Source organism: Aspergillus luchuensis, chromosome 6 (assembly GCF_016861625.1).
Source record: "Aspergillus luchuensis IFO 4308 DNA, chromosome 6, nearly complete sequence".
Taxonomy (NCBI): domain Eukaryota; kingdom Fungi; phylum Ascomycota; class Eurotiomycetes; order Eurotiales; family Aspergillaceae; genus Aspergillus; species Aspergillus luchuensis.
Genome location: NC_054854.1, coordinates 230,402 through 253,322, shown reverse-complemented (window position 1 = coordinate 253,322; position 22,921 = coordinate 230,402). Strand labels below are relative to the sequence as shown.

Genomic DNA, 22,921 nt, shown 5'->3' with positions numbered 1-22,921 from the left:
AAACAAACCAAGAGCAAAAATAATATAGTCGTGATGTTGGTCAGGCAGATGCGCTTGACCAATGGTCGGGTGATTCGCTTAGGTGGAAGGCGTGGATATCGAGTTGACGTGCGAGTCGAGGATGCCCAAGGCTGCACCCATTTCCTCGCTGCTGTGTCCGGTCAACAGCCATACGAGACGGCTGAGCTTCTGGTACAGCAAGGCGGGGAAATAAACCAGCAGTGCCCAGAACAGCAAGGACAAGACGACCATCACGAAGGTGTTGGCCACCAGCTTCTCCCCTGGCGTCATCACATAGAGTCCAAATGTAACCTCGTAGCGGTAGTATTCCAGCCGGATACGGTCGACAGATCGCTGCAAGATGTTGCGCCGGGGGTGCTTCATGGACAAATGACTCGAACAAGGGGAGTTCGTCATGGTGGAGGAGTATTTGTTGATCAGCTCATCCACTGCAGCCGGCGCATGCGACGAGATATGTGTGGAGGTGGAGGGGGTGTAGAACGACTGCATTTCCGTTGCCATTGTCAAACAACACTAGAGGAGTCGCACTGAAAGGGCCGTTGCTTCCCTGCGCTACACGTTGTCGAGTGCTCAGCGCTTTCCTGTCCGCTGCCTCGGTCGGATATCGTGCTGAGCAATCGCTCGGGAGTGACGCAGGTCCTTTGGCTCTGAAATAACTGGCCGTTAAGATCTTAATCAATCTGGAGCGAGCGTCTCCGCGTCTCCGCGTCTCAATAGTCGGCCGTGAAGGGGGTTTGATTTATCGAGGTAAAACTCCGTTAAGATTGGCTATTGGGGGGGAAAGGACCGACGCGAGAAGATCGGAAGCCGGGGAAGGCTTAAGAACTAAACAGACCGTTGCTGAGAAATACAGAAGCGGGGTCAACGCAAGAGAGAATACAAGTAGCGGAGATTAAGAGGAAGAGGAGGAGAGCAAGCAGTAACCGACTAAGACACCAGGGGAGGATGAAGTGAGAGTTGAGTTAGGGGAAGATGGAGGAGAAAATCGGTAAGGCGCGGATCGAGGAAAAGCCGCCGTGAGGGATGATTGGAAGATGGAAGGTCTGCTCAGGCAATAGTCCAACTAGTCCAGCTCCAGGGCGTCCTGGCCAAGAATTAATTCGAACTAAACAGCCGCGGATGACTCCAGTGTCTGGGATGGTGCAGAGTCCAACTGCTGCAGAGTTGCTGGATCATCGTCATAGAAATTAATTTGCAATGCGACGCTCGCGAGGGCGACTCGGTCATTGGCCGCAACCGGCGCCCGGAAGTCATTTGCTGGGAGGAGCTTCGGCTCTATCGGCATCGCCCGCGTCGGTGGTGGTTCCTTCCTTGGTTCTGTGTGGTTTGATTTTTTCTTTTTTCTTTTTTTTTTCTTCTCTATTCTTCTTCTTCTGTTTTTTTCTCTTGTTTTCTTCCTCTTCTTGTTTTTCCTCCTTCCTCTAGACTATGTTCACCATCTTCAGCCCCGTCCACTCGAACCTTGATCCCTATAACACACTTAACTATTTCCGTAATCAGTAATTCTTCCTTCCTCTGCCTAATTTACGGGAAATACATCATCCCGATGGAGCCCAACCTTCTTTGCCCCGGACTTTCCACTTTAAGAAGCTCATCCCCCCCTAGCTAGCATGTCTCGCGCGATAAGAGGCGGCAGGGCGTCCACGAGCGTTCACATTATGATAGTCCATGTGTGCCCAGTTCCTTGCATAAAGTTCATAACGCCCTTGATCGCGCACGTCCCCCTTCGTTGAGGTAAGCGGCTGTGATACCCGTCGGAGTGGAGACTCCCGCAGCCAGATGGTCGCTCATTCTATGGAGCAAAGGGAAAATAACTGCGGTGCCATGCGGGTTGGACGTTCAATAGAAGTATCGGAAACTAAATACCCTGCAGCAAATCTGTTAGCAGATTAGGTATCACAATCTTTGTGTGTTGTGTAACTCTGGCTGCTGGTCTTCCATTTCGGAACCAGGAACCTTCCCCCGGTTAGTTTGAACTATCCTGGTCAGTTGAGCTACCTTGGCACGATGATCTACCGTGGTTGGATTCGCAGCCGTCTGAGAAGCATAAGCAAATCGAACCTAGCAGATTCTCTATTGAGAGATTGTTGTCGATGAACTGGCCAAAGTTACGACCTTGACTCTGGTGGTAAATGCCGGGTGTAAAATCTCTGGGTTCTGTCGGACTTTTGTTGTGGTTGCATGCCGCGAAGTGAAATATATCTTCATTTACTCAAGAAACTGCAGCCTTTGGCATGCTCTCATAGTCACTACTTGACTGTGGACCACACATACCATGTTTGGAATATTGTCCTGCCAAAGCAAGTCATGGCGAAATTCCCTTGTAGGATTATGTGCACATGTGGCCTTACACCATGTCAAACTCGATTGGTAGCTCAATGCGCAGTCTGCCATCTGCCATGTGACACGTATCAATCCAGCGAGCACACGTCGAGAACAATCGCATTCTGCATGCTCAGGCCACTGGGAAAGTCGAGTAGGTCGATGGTCAATGGGTTTGGCATACGGCAGATGATTAGCCTCCTGTGCGACGAGAGTTTCATCAACGTGTGAGTTACACGTTATCCCTATTTGGTTTCTTACCCGTGCGCGTTAGTCATTGCGACTGCGATTAGCATCCTTAAAGTGAAGGTAAGGGTGATTAAAATGTTCAAGATATTGAGGAGAAGCGAATCAATAAATACACCCAGTGCTGGATGATTTCTTAGGTAATGTGTAAAAGCCCGGCCTGTTCCGGAGATAGCTTAATCTGGTAACTAAGAATAGAATACCGATTCACGTATATGGGCCGTACTGAAGGCTTTATCTACTGTATTGGAAAACATTGTTACATGCATAGGGCTGACTTTATGAGGTCAGCATGTAATGTGGCTCCATTGAGAGTTTAATCGACAATCTGAGCTTAGTGTAACTTCCTATAAGACCAGTCAATGCACTTGAGAATCTGCGAATATGCCCTACCACTAGGTCCCACAATGTAATTGATGGCGAGCTCGATGCTTCTAGCTTTTGTTGTCATAGAAGTTTTTGAAATAATTATCCATACGGATGGATGCAATCCCCTCGCCGCGCGCGCCGCATGACCTGTTAAAATCTTGTGAAATCTTCCATTCTTCCCACTCGGTCAAGAGAATAGTTTCTGAGTAACCTGCCAAACCAAGCCCATTAGCTAGGGGCTTGCATCAAACGATTCTAATGGTCTTGCTTCTCATACTCACATGCTCAAAGACAGTACGAAAAGGCTTCCGATCTAATATTGTTTCCTAATTGATGAAGCGGCTCCATTAATGCTTACTCAGGTCGCCTTTGGCGGACGTATTGATTGGCCAAATGTACGTGTGTTCCGTTTTCTCGTGATATTGTTCTAGCTACTTCGCGATATTTGTTAGCAGCAGCTAGGTTAGAAGGACTGTTGCGAGAAGATGTACAGCTTTATCTGACAGCAAAACCCGACGGATTTTAGGGCGACAGATGGATGAACTTCAAGAATATACAACGGCGGATTATTTCAAGTTTGCTGAAAGCTTAGCTCTCTGAACAGTCCGCGCAAGCAAGAAGTCGACCTCTTGCTATGTGATCTTCTGCTCCATACCTTTTTCGACTCGCCTGACTTAATCACAGAAGAGAGCTTGCGATGGTGCCCCAAGACATTCATTCACGGTCTCCACCATCGCCAACTCCATTCCGGGAATACTGTCGGTATTAATCGAGTTACATCATGTGCAAAGCCCTGGGTGATTCATATCGACTAATGCGCTCTTCATCTCTAGTGCAATAGCGTCGAAGGCTACTGGAACCAATATGGTTCTTCCTGTCATTCTATACCCAGACTCGGACTAGCCCACCATATGTCGACATCCCATTTTTGGTCTTTGCCCGTGCATCATGTGGTCTAGAACTTGCTGACACACACAATCGCGCCATAATTTTGCACCACAACGCCCATAGAAGATCCCAATGCCTTAGTTTTGTCTCACTATAGTTCTTTTTTGTTGAAGGAATTCGAGATCTGTCTAAATCAACGGGCACTTATTCCCCACTTAGCACCGAAAACCAGCCAGCTGTCACAAAGCGTCCGAGCGTCCGGACCGCCACGGCAAAGCCCAGAGCTCATAACCATTCGTCTACCCACGACTAAACATGTATCCTAAGTTAGCGACATGAGCGCGAAGACTAGCACGAGTCGCATATGTCTGCTTGACAGCTAGAAAATTACGATTCATACAGGTAGTATGTACGAGTGTCTTGGACATGAAATTCCTTGTCAAGGTCTCCCAGATGCAAAACCTGGAACTACATTTCCGTATCTGTTATAAGTGCATTCCTATATTCAGAACACAAACTGCAGCTCATGAAGTTATAAGGAAAGCTCTACGCGAGCTCGTATGGGAATTCCTCAGCTTCTATGCAGGCATATTCCTGATTAACTTTAGACTTGGAAGCGCGGCAAACACGGAACGTGCGGAACGTCGGGCGCTGTACCTTGTAGGGTTGGCCCATTGCAAAGGTACCTACAAGATATATGGGTCATGATTGGTTCTTTCCTTTCAATATTATCAACGGAATAACACGACGATCTTCATTTTATATTTATCTGATAACCAAATCAGTGATAGGTATTGCCCCCTAAACCAGGATCACAAAATGTGTGGAATATTACTGTTTAGTAACATGAGTAGCAGACATGTGTGGATTGGTCTTTCGCCATGACTCGCGTAGTCAAGTACATGTCCGATGTAATGCGCCAATGCTGCATTGGTCAAGACGAAGGAGGGGCATTTCAGCACTTGTGATATTAAACACCGATGGGAGGGTGTCCACCTCGGGAGTACTTACCCGAAGGGTCTTTTCTCTACGCACAGCTTCAACAACAACCCGAGCAGAATATCTTTCCTTTACCCTTCTGACTGGCTGGCCTTTACTTCCGACGCAATGCATACACTAGTAGAAAGAATCTGCAGTCGCCCGTGGATAATGCTACAGCTGAGATCTTATCTGACCAGTCCATAACACTCTATCTTTTTCGAGAAAAACATCTTCGAATCGTGCACGAAGTTGATCCCTCCGGCTGAGACCACATCCCCCCTGTCTTTGCTTCCGTCCAGAAAAATTTGCTCAACATGGTGGTGTGCTTGCAAGCGAGCTTGACAAAGTACTTGATGCAATCCTGCTTGGCTGAACCACCGCATCACTTCTCAGCTTCGAAGACAGACACCGGCTGAGGATTCCTACGCGGCATTGTCATGGGCCGGAAAATATTTGCGTGGTCTTGGAAATGGTCCAGACCGCCTGCAGCAGCTCAGAAATCCGCTGGTGACAGACTAGGAGCAGACACTGTACTCTTGGCAAGAGGCCATAGAGCACTCAAGATAACCGAGCAACTACTCTTTCTCTCCGCCAATGCTTGATGATCGTAAAGTAAGCGTCTCGGCACAGCAATATCTCGATATGAATAGCGGGACCTACGTTACAACTCAGGATCAACGTACTGGGGCCACACTGGAACAAAGACGCTAGCCATCGCCGCACCGGGGAAGATAGAAGATTACTCGACGCTTCCGCCGCTGTACATCGATGTCGGCTCATGCCAATCATACAAAAAACAGGATGTGGCTTACGCCACAAGATTGCTGGATCACCGATCACAGGCCGATCTACATGTATGGCGTGGCGGTTCTCATGAATGACAACGCGCAGGAGTCCAGAGATTGGACCTTCTGTACTACACGCTTCTGAGGGATGGATGGCTAGAAAGGTTGCAATGTAAGAGGGAATAATTATCCGGGGGAGGGAAGGCTGTTTCATGTGCAGGCCACTGACCTTGTAAAGACTAAAGAACCAGGCGTCAGTAAATTACGGAGATGGAAGCCATATTGGACCAAATCAGAACGCTAGTCGTGTCGCTTATAATCTGTGTGTTGTAGAGATGTTACAGTGAAAAAGCCATTTGTGTTGATTGTGGGAGATGAAGGGAATCACCTGATTTCCTCGACTTCCCTCCTTCCAGTTTCTAGCCTCTTTGACCTCTTCGTCGGAGGACAGGCACCCAACCCAGCAAAACTCTTGCCAGCACATACAAGGATTCCTGGGCACGAGAAAAAAATTCTGAATCTATACAACAACAAACAGGTGGCCACAGGCTAAGTACATACCCCGCATGGTTGACGCATAATAGCGGCTGACATATAGGCAATGTGTTCGCCTGGGCTCGGATCTAGACTGTGGCACATTTTTCCGCGGATGGTCAAACTGTCAGTCTTACCAGGGGCATGTTTCATTGAGAAATAGTACACTCTGTCACTTCAACCGATTTCTTGAATCTATCAAGTCACGATTTAGATTGAAAGCTGATGTTCCGGTTAGCACTAACATTGTTGTTTGTGTAGATTTGTTTACTATACTCTCAACAGTGCCATCGCCCCCATACACACCCGTGACATTCCTCAGCTAAAGGGAAAAAAATTTCTTTTCTGGGCTTTTCCACTTCCTGCAGTAAGACGAGTTGGCCAATTTGGCCCGTTTGTGGATCATACCGAGAGTGGAGGCAGGGATTATCGCTGAGCTTCGCTAGTCGATGGAGATGCTGGCTTATGCACGATGCCCGACAGCTGTCGTTGAGCAAAAGCTCTGCCGACAACCCCAAAAATACTCTGTGCAGTGTTATATTAATTAGTCGTCTTTAGTGTCGGGTATACCCCGTGACAAGGGTACATGGTCCTATCACCGTGCCTGTCAACTATTTTCCAGTCTGCGCCGGGCGCCCCCACCTGCTATTAGTCTGACAGACGGTGGCGAGAAAGGATTTTCCAGGCCTCCTTACTGGTGCAATGCGCCAAGGAGGTACTGCGTACTGGGCAAGCCGTTAAGTAGCGCGGTGGCGAACTTTATATTTGCTACTGAAACAGATTTTGATATACCCGACAACCAGGATGGCAGATTGCAGCGTCTGCAACTGGACCCGCTCCTTTCCAGAACATAAATTGGCTATCAGAACAATGAGAGAAGGATGTAGTGGCAGGCAGGACCTGAGTTTTCAAAACATCAGTGTGAATAACCCGTTTCAAGGGCGTCTACGGCTCATTGACTATATCGTTGCCTCTACATTATCCTGATTTCTTTCTTGCGCGGTGCACCATGTCTAGAAACTGGAACTCCCGCTTCGACATAGTAGCGAGCTTGTAAGTGTCCTTACTTCTTGATAGTGGGAGAGACGCAGGCTGTTAACACATGATATTCTCTGTCAGAAGGGCCGCTAGACCAGTGTTCCAGACAGCACAGCTCGATATCACAGGAATCCCTGTTGTCAGCGACCAACAAAGTCTTCCAATTGAGTTGTCGAGGACCGAGGAGAGCCATCTACTCAACACGGGCTGGCCCCATGTCCAATCGCTCTGGCCCATCCTTGGGGTGGGAGAATTCCAGGCCTATTACGATTCCCTGTGGACGCCGAGACGCAAAGTCCGGCAGTCATCAGCTCTTGTCGACAGTTTACTTGCCATTTGCATGCAGGTCACCAGTACTGCTGTCGCCAATAATGAATCAGGTCGCAGCAATGTTCGAATAGCCGGGCAACAGCTTTATAATCGCACCTGGCAACTTCTTCTAGAAGAGGAACAGGCGGCCCCAACGCTGGCCACGGTGCAGACTTTCATCTTCTCGAGCATCTATTTGCTGTACACAGACCGCATTGAGCCTGCATACGCCACGATCGACGGCGCAGTGCGTTTGGCATATGGGCTAGACCTCCACCACGATCCACCAGAGGGAATGGATGCGAGGCAGCGGGAGGTCCGGCGCCGGGTGTGGTGGGCTTTGTATACATTGGAGAGCTATCTCACGACTAGTATGGGACTGCCATCTCTCATCGTACAGGGTGAGGTATCATGCGGCTGGCCGACGATCTCCCCAATGAGCGGCTCAAGCTCGAATCACTTTCAAGTGCACTGGGCCAAGCTGCTCATGTCAATCCAGATTGTACGCACAGTCTTTGACCAACAACAAAAGGAGATTCTCCGGGAAACCTACGAGACCGACATTAGCAACCTACCTGGCCTCCTGGAGTCTATCGCAATGTTCATGGTGCGACCTCTCAAGGCTGTCCGGGAAGGGCTTAAAGCAGTCCCTTCTCCGTTGCGGATTCCTCGAAAGGACGGTAGTCGGGGGTTCTCATTCCTCTTGAAAGGAGCAACTGTTAGTCTAGACGGTAAAGCCCCCTTATGGCTTCAGCGGCAGCAGTATGCCCTGGAAATCAGCTACCATAGTCTGAGTCTGGCGGTTTTACGACCGTTTCTCTACTTGCAGGGCGGCGATTCGGGCTCCATGCCGCGAGCACATGCACACGCTGTCACTGGCGTGAAGCATGCCGTCACCTTAACGGTGATCTGCCACCAGTGTCTGACTGAAAGTGAAAGTCTTGCGAGGAGTCTCCCGATGTTCCGCTGCCAGTGGGATAGCTGCCTATACCTCATTACCTTCATTTTGGCCAATCCAATGTGTACCTTCGCTGCAGAAGCCCAAAATGCGGTGGATACTGCTGAGGTCGCATTTGCTATTCTCGTGAACAGTCTAGGGTTGTCGTGCCGAGCGTCAGAGATCATGGATGATCTTCGCAGGCGCGCAGAAGAGATGGTTCATCCTCCTGCACGCATGGTGTCACCAAGCCAGCCCGCATCGTGCATTGACTCCGCAGCAGCGTCCTCTCCAGGGTCTCATGTATCTAGCGGCGTCGTATCCGATCATGGCCATCTGGGCGCGTTTGGGGAGGCACAAATTCCACCTACGGTTGACCCATCAATTGGCTCTGATGTGGGTAGCCTCGAATTTTTCACAGCGACAGAGTCAGAGCTATCAATGGAATCGGCGTTTGACGTGTCTAGCCTGGCACAGGAAGTACCGAGTTGGACCGACCACAGCATATTGGATGTTAACATGAGTTGGGTGGGGGACAATGTACTAGTCGAACCGTGGCAAAGTAATCTGGATCATGTGTTTAGATAGAAATGGAACGGTTCAGACGGGATTAAGACATGCGTAGAGAGGGCATCCAAGTTCACATCCCGAAGTGCAGTCGGAATTCCCGACGGTGGTGTGCCGAGCTGCAGGTAGTATAAATTTTAATTGTTTTCGGAGAAACCCCGCCCACCGCAGCTGAAGCTGAGACCCACCGGCCCGGGCCGGATTGTTTTAATCTCCACTTGATATGTGCTGATCTCTATAACTGGCCGACACGGACTGCTAAGTACTGTGTACTTTTTACCCAGACAATGTCTTCTCAGTTCTCACTTTTTCAACCACAATCACTTTTCATTCTCTCACCCCTCCCCCAGCCCCCCTCACCCACACAAACCAAACCAAATAGAAAATCTAAACAGCCTGACACGCCACAAACCCATCATATTCCTCCGCCCCGGTATGCGTAATCAATCCCGCAAACTCATCCTCCCCATTGAAGATAATCCGATCCGCACCAGGAGAACCCCCATCATACACCTTGTAGTCATCCAGAATCGGGTACTCGTAGTATGTCCCCGAGACGGTGAAATCGAACCCTTCGTAGTCGTGGTACACGTGTGGGTAGTCGTCGATTGTTCGCCCTTCTTCGTATAAGGAGTACCCCTTTGCTTGCGCTTTGCTGATGTCGCTCGCCCAGTAGCAGTGGCTGCCGCAGTAGTAGACGCATTTTGAGTCGGAGCGGGGTTCGGAGGGAGCGGCGAGGGTAGATGTTAGGAAGATGGGGAGGAGGGTGAGGATTGTCTATAAGGTGGTTATTAGAGGGGTTGGTGAGGTTTAGATGGGATAGGATGGGACAGGAGTGGGAGGGTGTGTATGTACCTTGAGTTGGAACATTGTGTCTTGCTTTGGGGATGTTCTCTACTATTCCTTTTTTTCTTCTGTCTTTGTTCTTGTCTGATAGTATTAGAGACGAAGAAGACTCTCCTCCCTATTTATAGTACTCTGAATCCCCTCAGTACGCCATTAATCATTCCATCTTCGTCACTGTATGCAGTCTATTCATGTAGCCATTAACATGACCTCCACAAACCAACAATCGAAACAAGAAATGCTAACAAGAATAATATTAACTCCGACGGAGATCGAGTACCTCAGGCCAGACTAACATCCTCTAACCCCTCCCTTGTACCCAATTATGGTCTGAACATAATCAAACAAGCAACTGCCAAGAAAAGAACAAGCATCCCCCAAGATAAGCCACGTTCTCACTTTACTCGTCGAGAAAAGAGATCACATATACTAATCCTCGGTAGCGTCCATCCGGCTAGGAACTCCGTCGGATGCTCCGGATAGAACCCACTCTTATTTTCATGTGTTCTCCAATGAGTGCTGGTCTTGGCTTCATGTGCGCGGGTATATATTTAATTCTGGGGGTTATGGGTTATGGGTTTCTTGGTTCTTGAAGGATTTGTGCATGGGTAGTAGTGGGTGCTTGTTTTTTCCTTGGGGGGGATCGGAGTTCTTCGGACTGGATTAGGGCACGTGGTTGGGTGACTGGATAGTGAGAGTATATGAGACTGAAGATGTAGTTCACTTGGAGTGGTGTACTGCTACTGTTGCGGGTGGCGTGGGAGCCCACCCCCCGCTGTACGCCCCGTGCCTTGGTTTAGAGCTGTAGGATTCAAATCATGAATGCACATAGCCAGGAATGGTATGGTCCTGATGGTGCTGCCTTTTGAGTATCAACTCGAATCATGCCACGCTGTGTTTTAGTTGCTGAGCAAGGTGCTCCATAATGTTGATGAGTAGAGATATATGATATGATGACTAACTGAGCATTGTAGATAAATAGTGGCCAAACGAGGGTGCATTCTTGGGCAGGCCGTTAGTCTCTTAATCCTGCACCAATAATCTTCTAATAGCACCCATCTTAATAACGCAGCCCTCATTAGTGCCGAAGCACAATTATAGACGTCTTGGACTCCAGATCGTAGGTGTGTATCTCCTCAATGCGTAGTCCTACACGCTCGGCCAGCTCCGTCCATTGCTTCTTGGTTCGCTCCTTACCACCAAGTGAGATCATCAGTGATATATCAGCCAGGGTCGCTTGCCATGATGCATTCACATCTGGTAGCAGCATCTCGTCCACGAGGATTCTCGAGTCAGGCCCCATGGCAGTGGCCAGGTGTTGAAGGATATGGGCGCATTGAGAATCCGGGTAGTCGTGAAGGATCCGTCGCAGGTAGTAGAACTTTGCTCCTGCTAAATCGATTTCTGGTTAGATGGTGATTGATATAGAGATATAGGATCTGCTCACTCTTCATGGTCTGTGGCTGAAAAATGTCGTGAGCCATAACCTGGATACCGTCCAGGGGAGGAAGGTGGTCGACCGCTTCGGGCAGGTCCTGCAGCACAAGGCGTCCTCGGAGATAGGGATACTTGTCCCTGAGTTGAATACACTGGTGGCCATGGCCACCGCCGACATCGACGAAGAAAGGCTCTCCAGGATGCACTGGGTTTGGAGCAACGCGATCCGCTTCTTGGTGGAAGAGGTCGAAATCCGAAAGCCAGTTCGCGGACTGAAGACTGGTCATGACTTGTTGTAAAGAATTAAACAGCTTTGGATGCTTGGATAACCACTCAAAACAGGTGAGGTCTGTTTGAAAGGCTGTTTGAAATGGGGTGATTTTGTTATTTGTAATATCATAGTAGTTATTTTCTGCGAAGAACGCCGGAGATGCTTGACTGGCTGGCCCACAGGTTTCGAATCTGACATATGGATAAGTAAGCCAAAAACTCTAGTCTATATACCATGAACAGATCTTACGCGTAGAGTACGAATGCTTCCGAACGCTCATCGGCAAGCATCATGGTTGTTCGCTTGGCTCGGAATTGTCCCACAGTCGTCTCTTCGATGATACCATTTGCTGCAAGGTAACGAAGAATGCGTTCTGTGTTGCAAGTAAATGTAATGTTAGTTCTCTTGAATGCCTGCAGCTTCGATCAAAGATGCTTACCCAGAAGCCGCAGGTCAACCCTCAGATCCTTTGCCAGTCCCGATGCTGTCCATACGCGGTCGTCCACAGCCAATTTCCGGAAAAGGCCAGCATTCATTCCAAGCATGATGACAGAAACTCTGAGGTGCTAGGAAACGTGTCAGCAAATGGGCGATATGATACATGGAGAACGCAGAGTACAGAGTTAAAAAGATCCATGATCATATCCATCGGGCTCTGAAGTTCCGGCAGGAGGGAGCGGAGATCATTATAAATGCTGGTGCGACCTGGCTCATCAGCCGTGCCGGCCAGGGTACGAATCTGATCGATGATAGAGTCCATTGGAAACGAATTGAGTGGTCTGGCGCATAGAAGACTAGCAGCACCATTGGATTTTATAGAGCTTCAGATCAGGGCTTGGCTCTCTCCGCGGAATATCCGCGGACTACACCAACGATGATTGGCTAGACTGAGGAGCCTTCGGATCCTTCGCCACCCTCGTGTCGACCCTCACGTCTTTTGTTTTGCATTAGCCATCACCATTGTTCCATTTGAATATTTAGACGTCAAAGAAGTGCAGGATGCCTCCTCGATCACATATAGAAAAGCAAAATTCCCGCTTGAGGCCTGTCTCGTGTCACTTTTGTCGGTCGCGAAAACTACGGTGCAGCCGTCAGCTTCCCTGCTCCAATTGCATCAGCCGTGGAATTGATTGCGGGCTGTATTCAGCTCCAGCAGCAAGTGACAGCACTCATAATAATGATAGCCACGGGACGGCTGATATTTTGACACGCCTACAACGGCTAGAGGACATCGTTCTTCGAACGAACAGTCAATCTATTCGAGCGCAAGATGCAAAGACAGATCGTCGTAGGAGTCCACCACAGTTAGCACGTAAGGATAAGCAGGCTGCAGCGGATGCAATATGGCTCGAAGCAGAGTGCGCAAGTCAGATATCTTGTGTATGTGTGGTTCAAACTTCTGCCGGGATTCGAGCAGCTAACCAACACAGCGTTCGGTCGGAACCGATACGGCGACCTTTCGATCATGTTCGATATGGAGTATAAGCAGTGTTATGACTATTGAAAGTACCAGTTCAGGCCATTTGGTGAGAAGTTTTTCATTCCCACTATACCAGGAGTCCGTGGTTCTGCTTGAAAAATACTTGCGTGATATCACCTACATTCATCACGTTGTCCTTAGCGGTCCACTGCGTACAATGGTCGATAACATCTACAATGACATTGAGCATCAAGCGCCTGTAAGCCCTGGCCAGGTGGCACTTCTTCTAAGCATCCTGTCGAGTGCGATGTATACATGGACTCGGACAGATTCAGCCAATGCACCCTTTGCGGACCCCTCGAAGGTTAATGCAACATCTTCCCTATGGGTGAAGGGAACTCTCGACTTGCTAGATCACTGTCGTCGCATATCCCTTCAATCCATCGAAGCCATCCAGGCAATGATCATCATATCCTTTGTCATCGCTAATCTGGAAGGTATCAGTGCTCGATTCCGTGACCTGTTGTCAACAGCCATAACAGCAGCGCGAGAACTCTCGTTGCACAAAGTCGACCATCAACCAGAGATAGACGGAAGAGAGGAAACACTTGCTGACTCTGTTGACTCTGAAATGAAGCGCAGAGTATGGTGGTATCTGGTTGCTACGGATTGGTATGTATCATCGCCCACCGTTGCTCTCGCCGAAGCCGTTACTGAGTGGCACAGGATGGCATCACAATTCCCTGGTCCTCATAAAGGCACCTACAGCATTAACCCGTTACATATGGTGGTCAAAAAGCCTCGTAATGTTGACGATGAAAATCTTATGGCTGGTTCCCCCATCATTGACCGACCCAGGGAGCAACCTACCGAGATCGCATATAGCCTTCAGCGTATCAAGCTGGCAGAGATATGTCGGGAAGTCATAGACTCATCTTCCATGACCACATTTAATGACGGCGATATGGAGCCTGGGCGGCTTTTGGGGGTGGACAAGAGGATTGTTACATTCATCGTACAATTACCACAGTTCTTCCGCCTGGATGGAGATGCTCTGGACGGCCTCATTGCCAAGTACCCGAACATTGCTCCCGGAATCATGATTCAGCGGTACATCATCAATTCCTTGGTTCACTCACAACGGTGCCGACTACATCTCCCGTACTTAGCCCGCGGCTTGGTCGATCCGACGTATGCCCCCTCAAGAGAGGCTTGCCTGGAAGCAGCTCGGCGTGTCATACAGGCAGAAAGAATGCTGGCAAGCGAGGATATCCCGTTTGTGCTTACGAGGCTGAAGTTCTCCGGAATCTTGCAGTGTGTTGGTATCGCGATTACAGCCCTCTTTCTGGACATGTGTCTTTCTCAGGAACCTGGACCTCGGCAAGCGCGCCGGGCGGAAGTAGTCGATGCATGTAGCATTCTGAGGGACGCCACAAAAGACTCTCCCGTTGCCATCAGGCTTCTTGAATCGTTCCAGCGAGTTGTGCGAAAGCATGATATGTCGGTCAGCGAGGTCATTTCTGAGTCCCTCTGTGCCGACAGCAGCTCATCCAGCCTGACCGAGATCATTGCCGACGAACGGGACAGCATACCAGCTCTTCCCCACCTGGAAGAGGTTTGGCAGATTTCGCAAACAGACGCGAACATCCAAGCATTCGATTGGGATGCCTTGTTCCTTGAACTTGATTGTCCGATGTTGTCGAGCTAGCTACCTTGGCGGTGCCACAAATGCTTCTTCGCAGCCTGAGGCATTAACAGTTATCAGGCACTAGCCACCCTAATCCGATCACGTGGCATGCATACTGAAGGCTAAACAGTAAAGCAGGCATTGTGAGTGGATGCCCATACTTGCAGTCTGCTTGCACCTGGAACGGTCAAGACGTTACATAGTATGACCCTGTTTCACGTAGAAAGCGGGCGGAGAATCGCACATCTCTACCTCAATAGGCAGGAGGCGTTGAGGTGGGATGAAGCCGTGACAGATGAACACTAGTTGGTCAATTGTTGAGCCAGCGTCATGGCTGTAATGGTAGTCATCTAGTGATTACTGGGTCTCTCTAGTCGTTCAATTTGTTGTAATTAGGACTGCAATACGGGATAATATCCGGTTCCTGATCCTGAGTCGAGGAGCACAAAGGAAAAGAAAGAGTGTCAAGTGGATGGAGAAGAGTGGGGGGCGGGTGACATCATCTGCACTGGGGCGGTGCAAGATGGCATTAAGCAATTCCCCCCAATGGGCCTGCTGCCCTTCTGCCTCCCTCTGGCTGCTCGTTTCTCCCACCCCGTGTTTCGGCTGTCCCGTCTCGACCAGCTGCAATCTCTCCTGCTGGCTGGCCATCTCTCCCATCCCATTCTTTTACCCCCAGCTGTACCTCCGACCTTGCAATGGCCGCCGAAGAAGATCCGCTCATTCAGGCCCTGCCGCCAGCCACTGACTACCTCACCTATCTCACCCTCCTCGAATACCAACTCACCCCCGCCCGCCTTCCCATCCTCCACAAGCTCCTTCAGGATGAAGTCCTGACGACCAACATCGGCTGGGACTTGGTGCAGCTGTTGCTGCCTATGTTGCCCCAATCCCTCGATTGCCTGCACGACATTGCCCGCCTGGGCAACCCAAGAGAGGTGATATTGCGAGTTTCCGATGCGCTCATGCAGTTACAGCCCGAGGACGAGGATGACGATAGCGACGATGGCGCGGCTAAGGCTGATGAAGCGTCGCAAGATGCTACGGACGGCGCATCGAAAAATGCGGCCCTGCCGCGCCATATCTTGCAGTTCAATACTCTGGTCTCGATGCTATCGGTTCTCCATTCCCGTATCCAGACCAAATCCCCAAGTCGGTTCCTAGCGACATCGCTGCAGGCTGTACTGGAGGCATATACCCTCATGCCTACGAACGAGACAACGTATGCGATGCTGGAGTTTTTCAGAGACGTCTCGCCATCCAAGAGGCCGGCACCGCCACCCAGAGTGCCCAGCGAGTCGAGCGTGCTGCGTCTTTCGGAGAAATCAGCACCGGATCCGGAAGCAGAGGTCCAGTCCCCGTCCCCGGCAAGCGATGATGAGTCGGTTCTGGTTCAGAAGTTCCTACAATTCGGTCTCATCGAGGTTCTCAAGTCATACCTGCTGAGCTTCACTGGGCCGTCAGACCCGGGTATGTCCTGGGCGATTAGACTGCAGGAGAAGTTGCAACCCGGTCTGCGTCTGGCCAAGCAGGAGACACCGAGCGATGCATTTGCCAATCATAAAGAGCTGAAAGAGAGGGACATGATCATTGCCAAGATCACGGTAGGTTACCAACAACTTGCTATCCGGGTTTCACTAACGGCCGCAGGCTCTATCCCGAGATTTTGGTCTCAATGACCAGAAACTGCTTGAAATTGCCCTTCAATCCCCGAAGGACCAGCCTCTTCCTCTAGACTTCGAGGAACCGCCCAAGAAGGCGGATGAGATTCCGTTAGAAAGACACGGCTCCTTGTTGCTGCTCGCGGCGCGGGCGGCTACCGCAGAACTGTTCTCCTCTGGCCAAGTCAGTCCGATCGCCATATTCCCTGACTTGGCACGGATCTTCCAGAACTTCGTCGGAGGATACAATTCTCCAGACGAAGTGGCATTCGGACAGCCCCAAGTGCTGCTGGACTCTCTGCTCACGCTGACGGTCTTTTCCATGCAAAAGCCAAGCGAGACGACACCCCACGAGAAGGACTTCATTGACTTTGTGCTGACCTTGACTGCTTGCACTGCGCGTCAAAATTATAGCTCCGTCCGACGCATTCCTGGAACGATCATCCGGACGCATCCATCGCAGGTCACCCAGTTCAAAGTGATCCGAACCGTTTTGGAAGACGACCGCTTCCAGAGCGTCAAGGATAGTGCGATTGGATGGCTCAAGACGGGTATCCTTGAAGCAGCAAACTCGTCCAAAGCTGGCACTTCAGCAGAGCCTAGCGTCTACCTCGACCCGCACTACTTCTCGGTGCTGTTCCCTTCGCTCTTTAATTCCTCCGACTTGTTCATGAACGTGTCATCCGACCTCGTGGCATCCTTCATCAAGTTCTCCCAGACTCTATCCCCCTCCATCCACGCGGCCCTCAGCCTCTACTACACCATCGTATCTTCAACACACCTGCGCAAGCAGCTCCAACTCGAAAAGACTTACGTCTACTTCCGCAATCGCTTCCTCGAGCCGCTCAAGTCCCTCTGCCATGCCTTCGAAGCCGACCTGGCGCAAAACGGTGGCGACGGGAAGATCGAGGCAGCGGTCGGCGAGAGCCTAAGCCAGGTCGGAATGGCGCGCTCGGTCGGCTTGATCTCATACATGCTGGAACAAGTCGAAGACGCGGTCGGAGAGACTTTTGTGGATGAGTCGGACATGCCGGAGCCGAGTGCGGACGATATCGCGCGGGTGGATATGATTCGGAAGGAGACGTCTCCTTGAACGAGGGTTCTGTACATAGTTGATTCCGGCCTGAGGAATTCAATGTGCAGGCCTATTGATACCTCTTGCTATATGATGAGATAGAGCTAGTGGCTAAATACATGGAAGCGGCTGCTTATGTTGTTATATGAAAACATTCCATTGTGCAACTTTAAATTACAAATGATACCATCACTAAACGATGACAACTACAACTACACGATACACTACCTTCTCTCCCCTTCGTACTACAAAGCTACAATCTCAATCTCCTCTTCCGAACAGGAACCCCATCCTGCACCTCCCCAAACTCTCCCAAATCCCACTCCCCCACACAGGTGAAATCATACTCCGCCTTCCGAAGACTATCCCTCTGCGCCCGCAGAAACGCATCCAACTCGCACCACCCATCACTCCGAAACGGACACTCAGGAAGACTCTGATGTAGCGGCACCGTGCGCTGATTAAGCAGGAAATGCACGTACCCAGTCTCCTGTGTGTCTTTCATATAAGTATCCTGATGAGGATCATGGGTACGATTCGGGTTAATCTTATGTGGAGCGCGGATGATCTCGATGTTAAGGCGGCCGGCGAAGGGGATGATTTTTGCTGTTTGGAAGTCGTGCAGGCGGGGCAGTTTGACATCATTTACATCGGAGGTATACTCGGGAAACGGGAGGTCAGCGAACTGCCGCAGTCCGAAGGCAGTGAGGACACCGAGGAGGATCTTGTCGTGGACGAAGTCGAAGTAGAGGGATTGATTGGTGGGAAAGGTGATTGGGTTGGTGTTCAGGGTGAGGTTCGCGGCGGAGGATGATCCCTCTGTTGAGAATGAGCGGTTCTCGACGCGTGCGAGGAACTCTTCTACCCAGGTGATGCCCATTGCGCGACTGATGGGACATTGAAACCCTGCGTTGCCGCCGAAGGTGAGGTCGTAGGTGTAGGAGAATCCCTCCCATTCGGGGAAGGTGAAGAGGGCGCACCAGGGGCTGTAGCCGAGGGCGACGGTTTCGTAGGCGCAGAGGGTTTGCGCGGTGAAGGTGTCGTTGGTGGTCCAGTGGTAGTTGGTGGAGAGGTGGTTGAGGTGGTGGGTGCGGTGGGCGAGGTAGTGGGATTTCCATTTGGTGACGGTGTTGGATACGTAGTCGTCAAAGGAGATGTTCATGGCGTTGGGACAGGCGTTTTTGGCTTGGAGAGAGGTGTTGAAGTTCTGCTCTTCGATCATGGCGAGTAGGTTTACGTGCTCGTCCCAGTCGAGGTGGAAGAAGCCCGCGAGGAAGTTCTCGGCGCTTTTGAGCATGCGGTCTTGAGTGGTGGTGCGGGCGACGATCTTGGTTCCGGGGGTGTAGAGGTGGCCGTAGTTGAAGAAGTTGAGAATGCCGCTTTCTAGGAGGTCTTCTCGTCCTCGCAGGGTGAGGATGTTGGCGCCGAGGGTGTAGGTCCAGTTATGGATGAAGGAGAGTTCGTCGTGGAAGATGGCGCCGTGGGATGTAGCGTTGGTGAGGGTTTTGGCCCAGTTGGCGAAGTCGTCGCCTTCGTCTTTGTTGGGATAGCGTGAGCCGTGTCGGTGCAGCATGTGCATTTGTGTGATGTTTGAGCCTTGGGGGCGTGGGTATTCGTCTACACCGAATCCGTCGGATCGGGGGTAGTAGGGACTGTCGGGCTATGTAGTGCTTGCTGGAAGTAAGACACAGAGTGGATTTACCTTAAGATGCCCATGTGGTGGAAGATATTGCGGTCTTTGGCTCCGTGGATAGGCTGCGATGTCTCCAGCGGATGGTTGGCTGTGTAGGTGGCCGGGTTGCCAAAGGGAGCAGGGTTCGTCTGCGCCAGAAACGGCGCAGCCCCGGTCGCCGTGTATCCTGAACTGTTAATCGAGCAAGCGAAAAGGGAGAGGCGCACACCTTGGAAGCTTTGCGGTCGGGTTTTGAACCATTCTGGCTCTGTGGTGGTGGGTGCCACTCCTATCACATACTGATCGTTGGCCGAGACATGCGAGACAAGGAGCAGAGGGAGAATGGGCCAGCAGATGTGGAATCCCATTTTGCAAGAAGCATCATTTTGGAGGCGTTGATGAAGATAAATCCAGGGTAGGTATGATAGCCAGTTTCATAAGGAGTAGTTATTTACGTCAGTGCATCTGCCATGTAAGTACCCTGGAGCCGGGTGCGAGGTTCATTGTCACCAATTCTGATTGGCACTTGGCATCTATGTCTAACTCCAGATATGACGAGGATCGAGTACCGAGATAGAGGGGAATGCGATATTTTGGAAACATGATTCGTGTGAACCGTGGATGGCGTCTCCGCACTTGGCCATGTTACCTCACCATCTGGTCAATGCTCGTTCCTGTTATCATTCGATCTCGAATCAGACATGAAAACACCGTCCGACTAAAGGGTGATTCTGCAACTTAGAGGTGTCTGTGATACAGTATAATATTGACTACCTTCAACAATCTCAACAATCTTCGATAAAAGGTGCTTTTGGTAAACTGCCTAGTCTATTTCTGGCTTTAGAAGAATGACAGCTTTAGTACAACATGCCCCGCCGCTCCGGTTAGGGCAACCCGAAGGGCCCAGGTGCGGGGCTGCTCGGGGCTGATCCTCAGGCCCCAACGTTGAGAGCTAGTCTACTTGGCACTGGCATGCACACTAGTTAAATAGTTAAGCCTTGCAGCTGACCAAGCGTCTTATAATCCGGTCCCCATTCTCATTCCAGGTGGCATCTGTCATTTCAAGGTTTGAACTGAGGTCTTTTCCCTCAAAGAAACCGCCTGGAACCTACATGAACAGGCCTATACAGTGGTATTCCGTAAGGCACACCGGTAATTCGTCAAATCAGCAATATGGACCTTTTTCACTCGGCAGGGTTTGCGTCAGAGGTGAGAGAGTTGATGAATCAGCAGCATGTCCCGGGGCTGGCGATTGCAATCGTACATAATGATCAAATTGCCTCTGCGGGATATGGACATGCGAGCCTGGATCCCGAAATACCTTGTACAGCAGATACGCTGTTTGACATTGCATCGTCTGCTAAATCACTCACTGCTGCGTCGGTGGGATTGCTAGTCGACGATAATGACATGTTCCCGGATATTCAGTACGATACCGTAATGTCGACTCTTCTCCCCGAGGACTTTGTTATGTCTGGAGAAGGATACACAGAAGGAGTCACCGTGGAAGACATCTTAAGTCATAGAAGTGGAATGCCTGGGTGAGCTAATATTTCTCGAATTCCTTGTTTGACTTCAAGACTATTCATATTGCGCCAGCCATGACGATTCGTATATGAGTGTGCGAGCGGCGAAGCCGGACAATGCTCGATCCATTACGAGAAACCTCAGGAATCTCCCTGTCGCGGCCCCCATTCGATCAAAGTATATTTACTGCAACATGATGTATACAGTGGCAACCCACCTTGTGGAAGTCAAGAGCGGACAGGATTTTGGTACATTCCTCGAAGAGCGATTTTTCAAGCCTCTGGACATGGCATCAACTACTCTTCAACCCAGCAGTGCACGATCAAAAGAATTTGGATCCCGCATGGCAACTGGCTACACATGGAAAAGGGCCGGCTCAACATACCGTGGGTTAGAAAGTCCAGACTACCCAGAAGGCCAAGGCGCAGGGTCTATCATTTCGAGCGTGAACGACTTCATCAAATTTGTCAAGGCTTTCATGAATCGCGAAGACCCTATCAATAAAAATGTTTATGAAGGGCTCACTCGCCTGCGAACTTTTGTGAATCCAAACCCAGGAAGACGGAAGCGGTACAGCTCACCGGTAGCATATGCTGCTGGCCTGGATATCTACTTTTACAAGGGACATATGGTTGTCGGCCATAATGGGGTATTCTCTGGATTCGCAAGTCGCTTCTTCTTTCTCCCTGATTTCTCATTCGGTGCTGTAATCATGGGAAACTCAGATGGGGCAAGCGGCATTGCGGCGACCCTTGTCCAAAAGCTAATTGACAATATCCTTGGAGTCACGGACGAAAAACCTCAGGACAGCAAAAGCAAAGACACACGATCTGTTGAAATTCGCGGTCCAAAACCCCAGGCCGAGGCGAAAGACGCAAATTCAATGAGTAAGAACCAGGAAAAGAAGGAGAAGAAAAAGCAGGAAAAGAAAACCCAAGCGAAGAAAAGTCCAGGTATCCAGAAGGGCCAAGTGAACGAGCAAAAACCAAAACGGAATACTCTGCAGCCACCGACAATACCCCTCAGTGCTTACGCTGGCAACTACTGGAATCCTGGGTATCATAACTTACTGGTTCAGATCAGAGATGATGCGCTCTTCATCGATGCTACAGATCGCTCAATGGGGTTTACCTTGAAATTCGAACATGTGTCCGATGGCCGACAATTCGATGCTCATCTTACTGATTGGCTCGATGGCAGTGATGACATCGTAAAAGCGGAGTTTGTGATAGAAGATGCTCAAGTCACAAGGTTGGGTCTGCAGTTGGAGGAAACGCTCAAGGAAATGATCTGGTTTGAGAAGAAGGATGGACTGCGCAGCGGTGCGGCCAGGGTTCAAAACCCGCTTTTCGGTGGTGTTGGTGCCTGAATGTGTCTCTTTTCCCTGACTACCTAGGGATTCCAGAGTATAAGTTGCTGCACGTGATATGATGACAGATCATAACAAGACGTGTTGAAATCGTATCTGCTAGTATACGCGTTGAACCGGCACGTTGGCTGCTGGGATATACTTCCGACCGATCGATGAAAAAGCGGTGGCTTGGAGAAGCTGCTTGTGAATCTTCAGAAATCGGATGGTCGCAGGAAAATAGGGTCCACTCCTAGAGGAAAAAAAAACAGAAAAAAAGATAGTATGTACGGGAAGGCCCGAGGACTGATGGTCAGTCAATAAATGGCTGCAAGATAGCTACCGGCCCCTTGGTTCAATCTAATCGAATCGTATCACCGACATGCACATATGTCTGGAATGTATCCACGCAACTATAAATTTCATATGAAGCCTCACTGCTGTGGCTCAGTCATCATTATTGGAAGTGTGCATAAGATGTGCATCATGCTGCAGCCCAGTCAGAGCAATTTGCATAGCATCTTGGATCGTGGCTTTGTCAAGCAATGGGGGGTAGGAAGAGTCGGAGCTTAGATCTGCCTGTTCGTGGTTGGAACAGTCGGTCGAGTTCATGACGATGAAGAAGATGTGGGACACGCTAAATCGGCGCTACGTGACTCGCTATCTTCGCCTTCCGGGCTTGGACTACTTGTTTCCTTAGTTGCTGCAACTGCTTTCATCCATGAAGCATGGATTAGGGCAACCCCAGTCGAAGCCCGTACTGCCTCACACATGGAAAAGACCTGGCGTGGTGCGGCGGAATATTTCGAAGGAGTAACCCTCCATGAGGCTGTTATCAAGGTCCGGGCAGTTTAGTGGTGATGTTAAGTTAGTATAGTGTATGTTATAGTCATTCAGATACTTATGTAGTGTACGATGATACCATCACAGTAATAGAGGTGTTCTTATATGACAACTCATGTGTCGGAGAAGATAACCTC

General features: G+C 50.1%; 8 protein-coding genes across 8 annotated transcripts; 4 read left to right on the top strand and 4 right to left on the bottom strand.

Annotated features, from left to right (window-relative positions):
* Nucleotides 1-78: 78 nt before the first annotated feature.
* On the bottom strand, nucleotides 79-522 carry AKAW2_60093S (serine palmitoyltransferase small subunit family protein; the record flags this gene model as incomplete). Its single annotated transcript, XM_041692180.1, has 1 exon — nucleotides 79-522. One exon carries the CDS (start codon nucleotides 520-522, stop codon nucleotides 79-81), a length of 444 nt encoding a protein of 147 aa, XP_041545591.1.
* Nucleotides 523-7,155: 6,633 nt separating this feature from the next.
* On the top strand, nucleotides 7,156-9,018 carry AKAW2_60092A (fungal specific transcription factor domain-containing protein; the record flags this gene model as incomplete). The annotated part of the gene is made up of 2 exons (XM_041692179.1): nucleotides 7,156-7,199; nucleotides 7,269-9,018. 2 exons carry the CDS (start codon nucleotides 7,156-7,158, stop codon nucleotides 9,016-9,018), a joined length of 1,794 nt encoding a protein of 597 aa, XP_041545590.1.
* Nucleotides 9,019-9,384: 366 nt separating this feature from the next.
* AKAW2_60091S (uncharacterized protein) lies at nucleotides 9,385-9,867 on the bottom strand (the record flags this gene model as incomplete). The annotated part of the gene is made up of 2 exons (XM_041692177.1): nucleotides 9,385-9,774; nucleotides 9,853-9,867. The coding sequence occupies 2 exons, from the start codon at nucleotides 9,865-9,867 to the stop codon at nucleotides 9,385-9,387; spliced, it is 405 nt and encodes a 134-aa protein (XP_041545589.1).
* A 1,054-nt stretch (nucleotides 9,868-10,921) lies between these two features.
* On the bottom strand, nucleotides 10,922-12,311 carry AKAW2_60089S (uncharacterized protein; the record flags this gene model as incomplete). Its single annotated transcript, XM_041692176.1, has 5 exons — nucleotides 10,922-11,235; nucleotides 11,291-11,742; nucleotides 11,801-11,924; nucleotides 11,991-12,117; nucleotides 12,171-12,311. 5 exons carry the CDS (start codon nucleotides 12,309-12,311, stop codon nucleotides 10,922-10,924), a joined length of 1,158 nt encoding a protein of 385 aa, XP_041545588.1.
* A 239-nt stretch (nucleotides 12,312-12,550) lies between these two features.
* AKAW2_60090A (uncharacterized protein) lies at nucleotides 12,551-14,679 on the top strand (the record flags this gene model as incomplete). The annotated part of the gene is made up of 3 exons (XM_041692175.1): nucleotides 12,551-12,931; nucleotides 12,982-13,643; nucleotides 13,698-14,679. The coding sequence occupies 3 exons, from the start codon at nucleotides 12,551-12,553 to the stop codon at nucleotides 14,677-14,679; spliced, it is 2,025 nt and encodes a 674-aa protein (XP_041545587.1).
* A 677-nt stretch (nucleotides 14,680-15,356) lies between these two features.
* On the top strand, nucleotides 15,357-17,412 carry AKAW2_60088A (uncharacterized protein; the record flags this gene model as incomplete). Its single annotated transcript, XM_041692174.1, has 2 exons — nucleotides 15,357-16,262; nucleotides 16,309-17,412. 2 exons carry the CDS (start codon nucleotides 15,357-15,359, stop codon nucleotides 17,410-17,412), a joined length of 2,010 nt encoding a protein of 669 aa, XP_041545586.1.
* A 235-nt stretch (nucleotides 17,413-17,647) lies between these two features.
* Nucleotides 17,648-19,434, bottom strand: AKAW2_60087S (histidine phosphatase family protein; the record flags this gene model as incomplete). Its single annotated transcript, XM_041692173.1, has 2 exons — nucleotides 17,648-19,046; nucleotides 19,097-19,434. 2 exons carry the CDS (start codon nucleotides 19,432-19,434, stop codon nucleotides 17,648-17,650), a joined length of 1,737 nt encoding a protein of 578 aa, XP_041545585.1.
* An 805-nt stretch (nucleotides 19,435-20,239) lies between these two features.
* AKAW2_60086A (uncharacterized protein) lies at nucleotides 20,240-21,962 on the top strand (the record flags this gene model as incomplete). Its single annotated transcript, XM_041692172.1, has 2 exons — nucleotides 20,240-20,607; nucleotides 20,666-21,962. The coding sequence occupies 2 exons, from the start codon at nucleotides 20,240-20,242 to the stop codon at nucleotides 21,960-21,962; spliced, it is 1,665 nt and encodes a 554-aa protein (XP_041545584.1).
* Nucleotides 21,963-22,921: the final 959 nt, after the last annotated feature.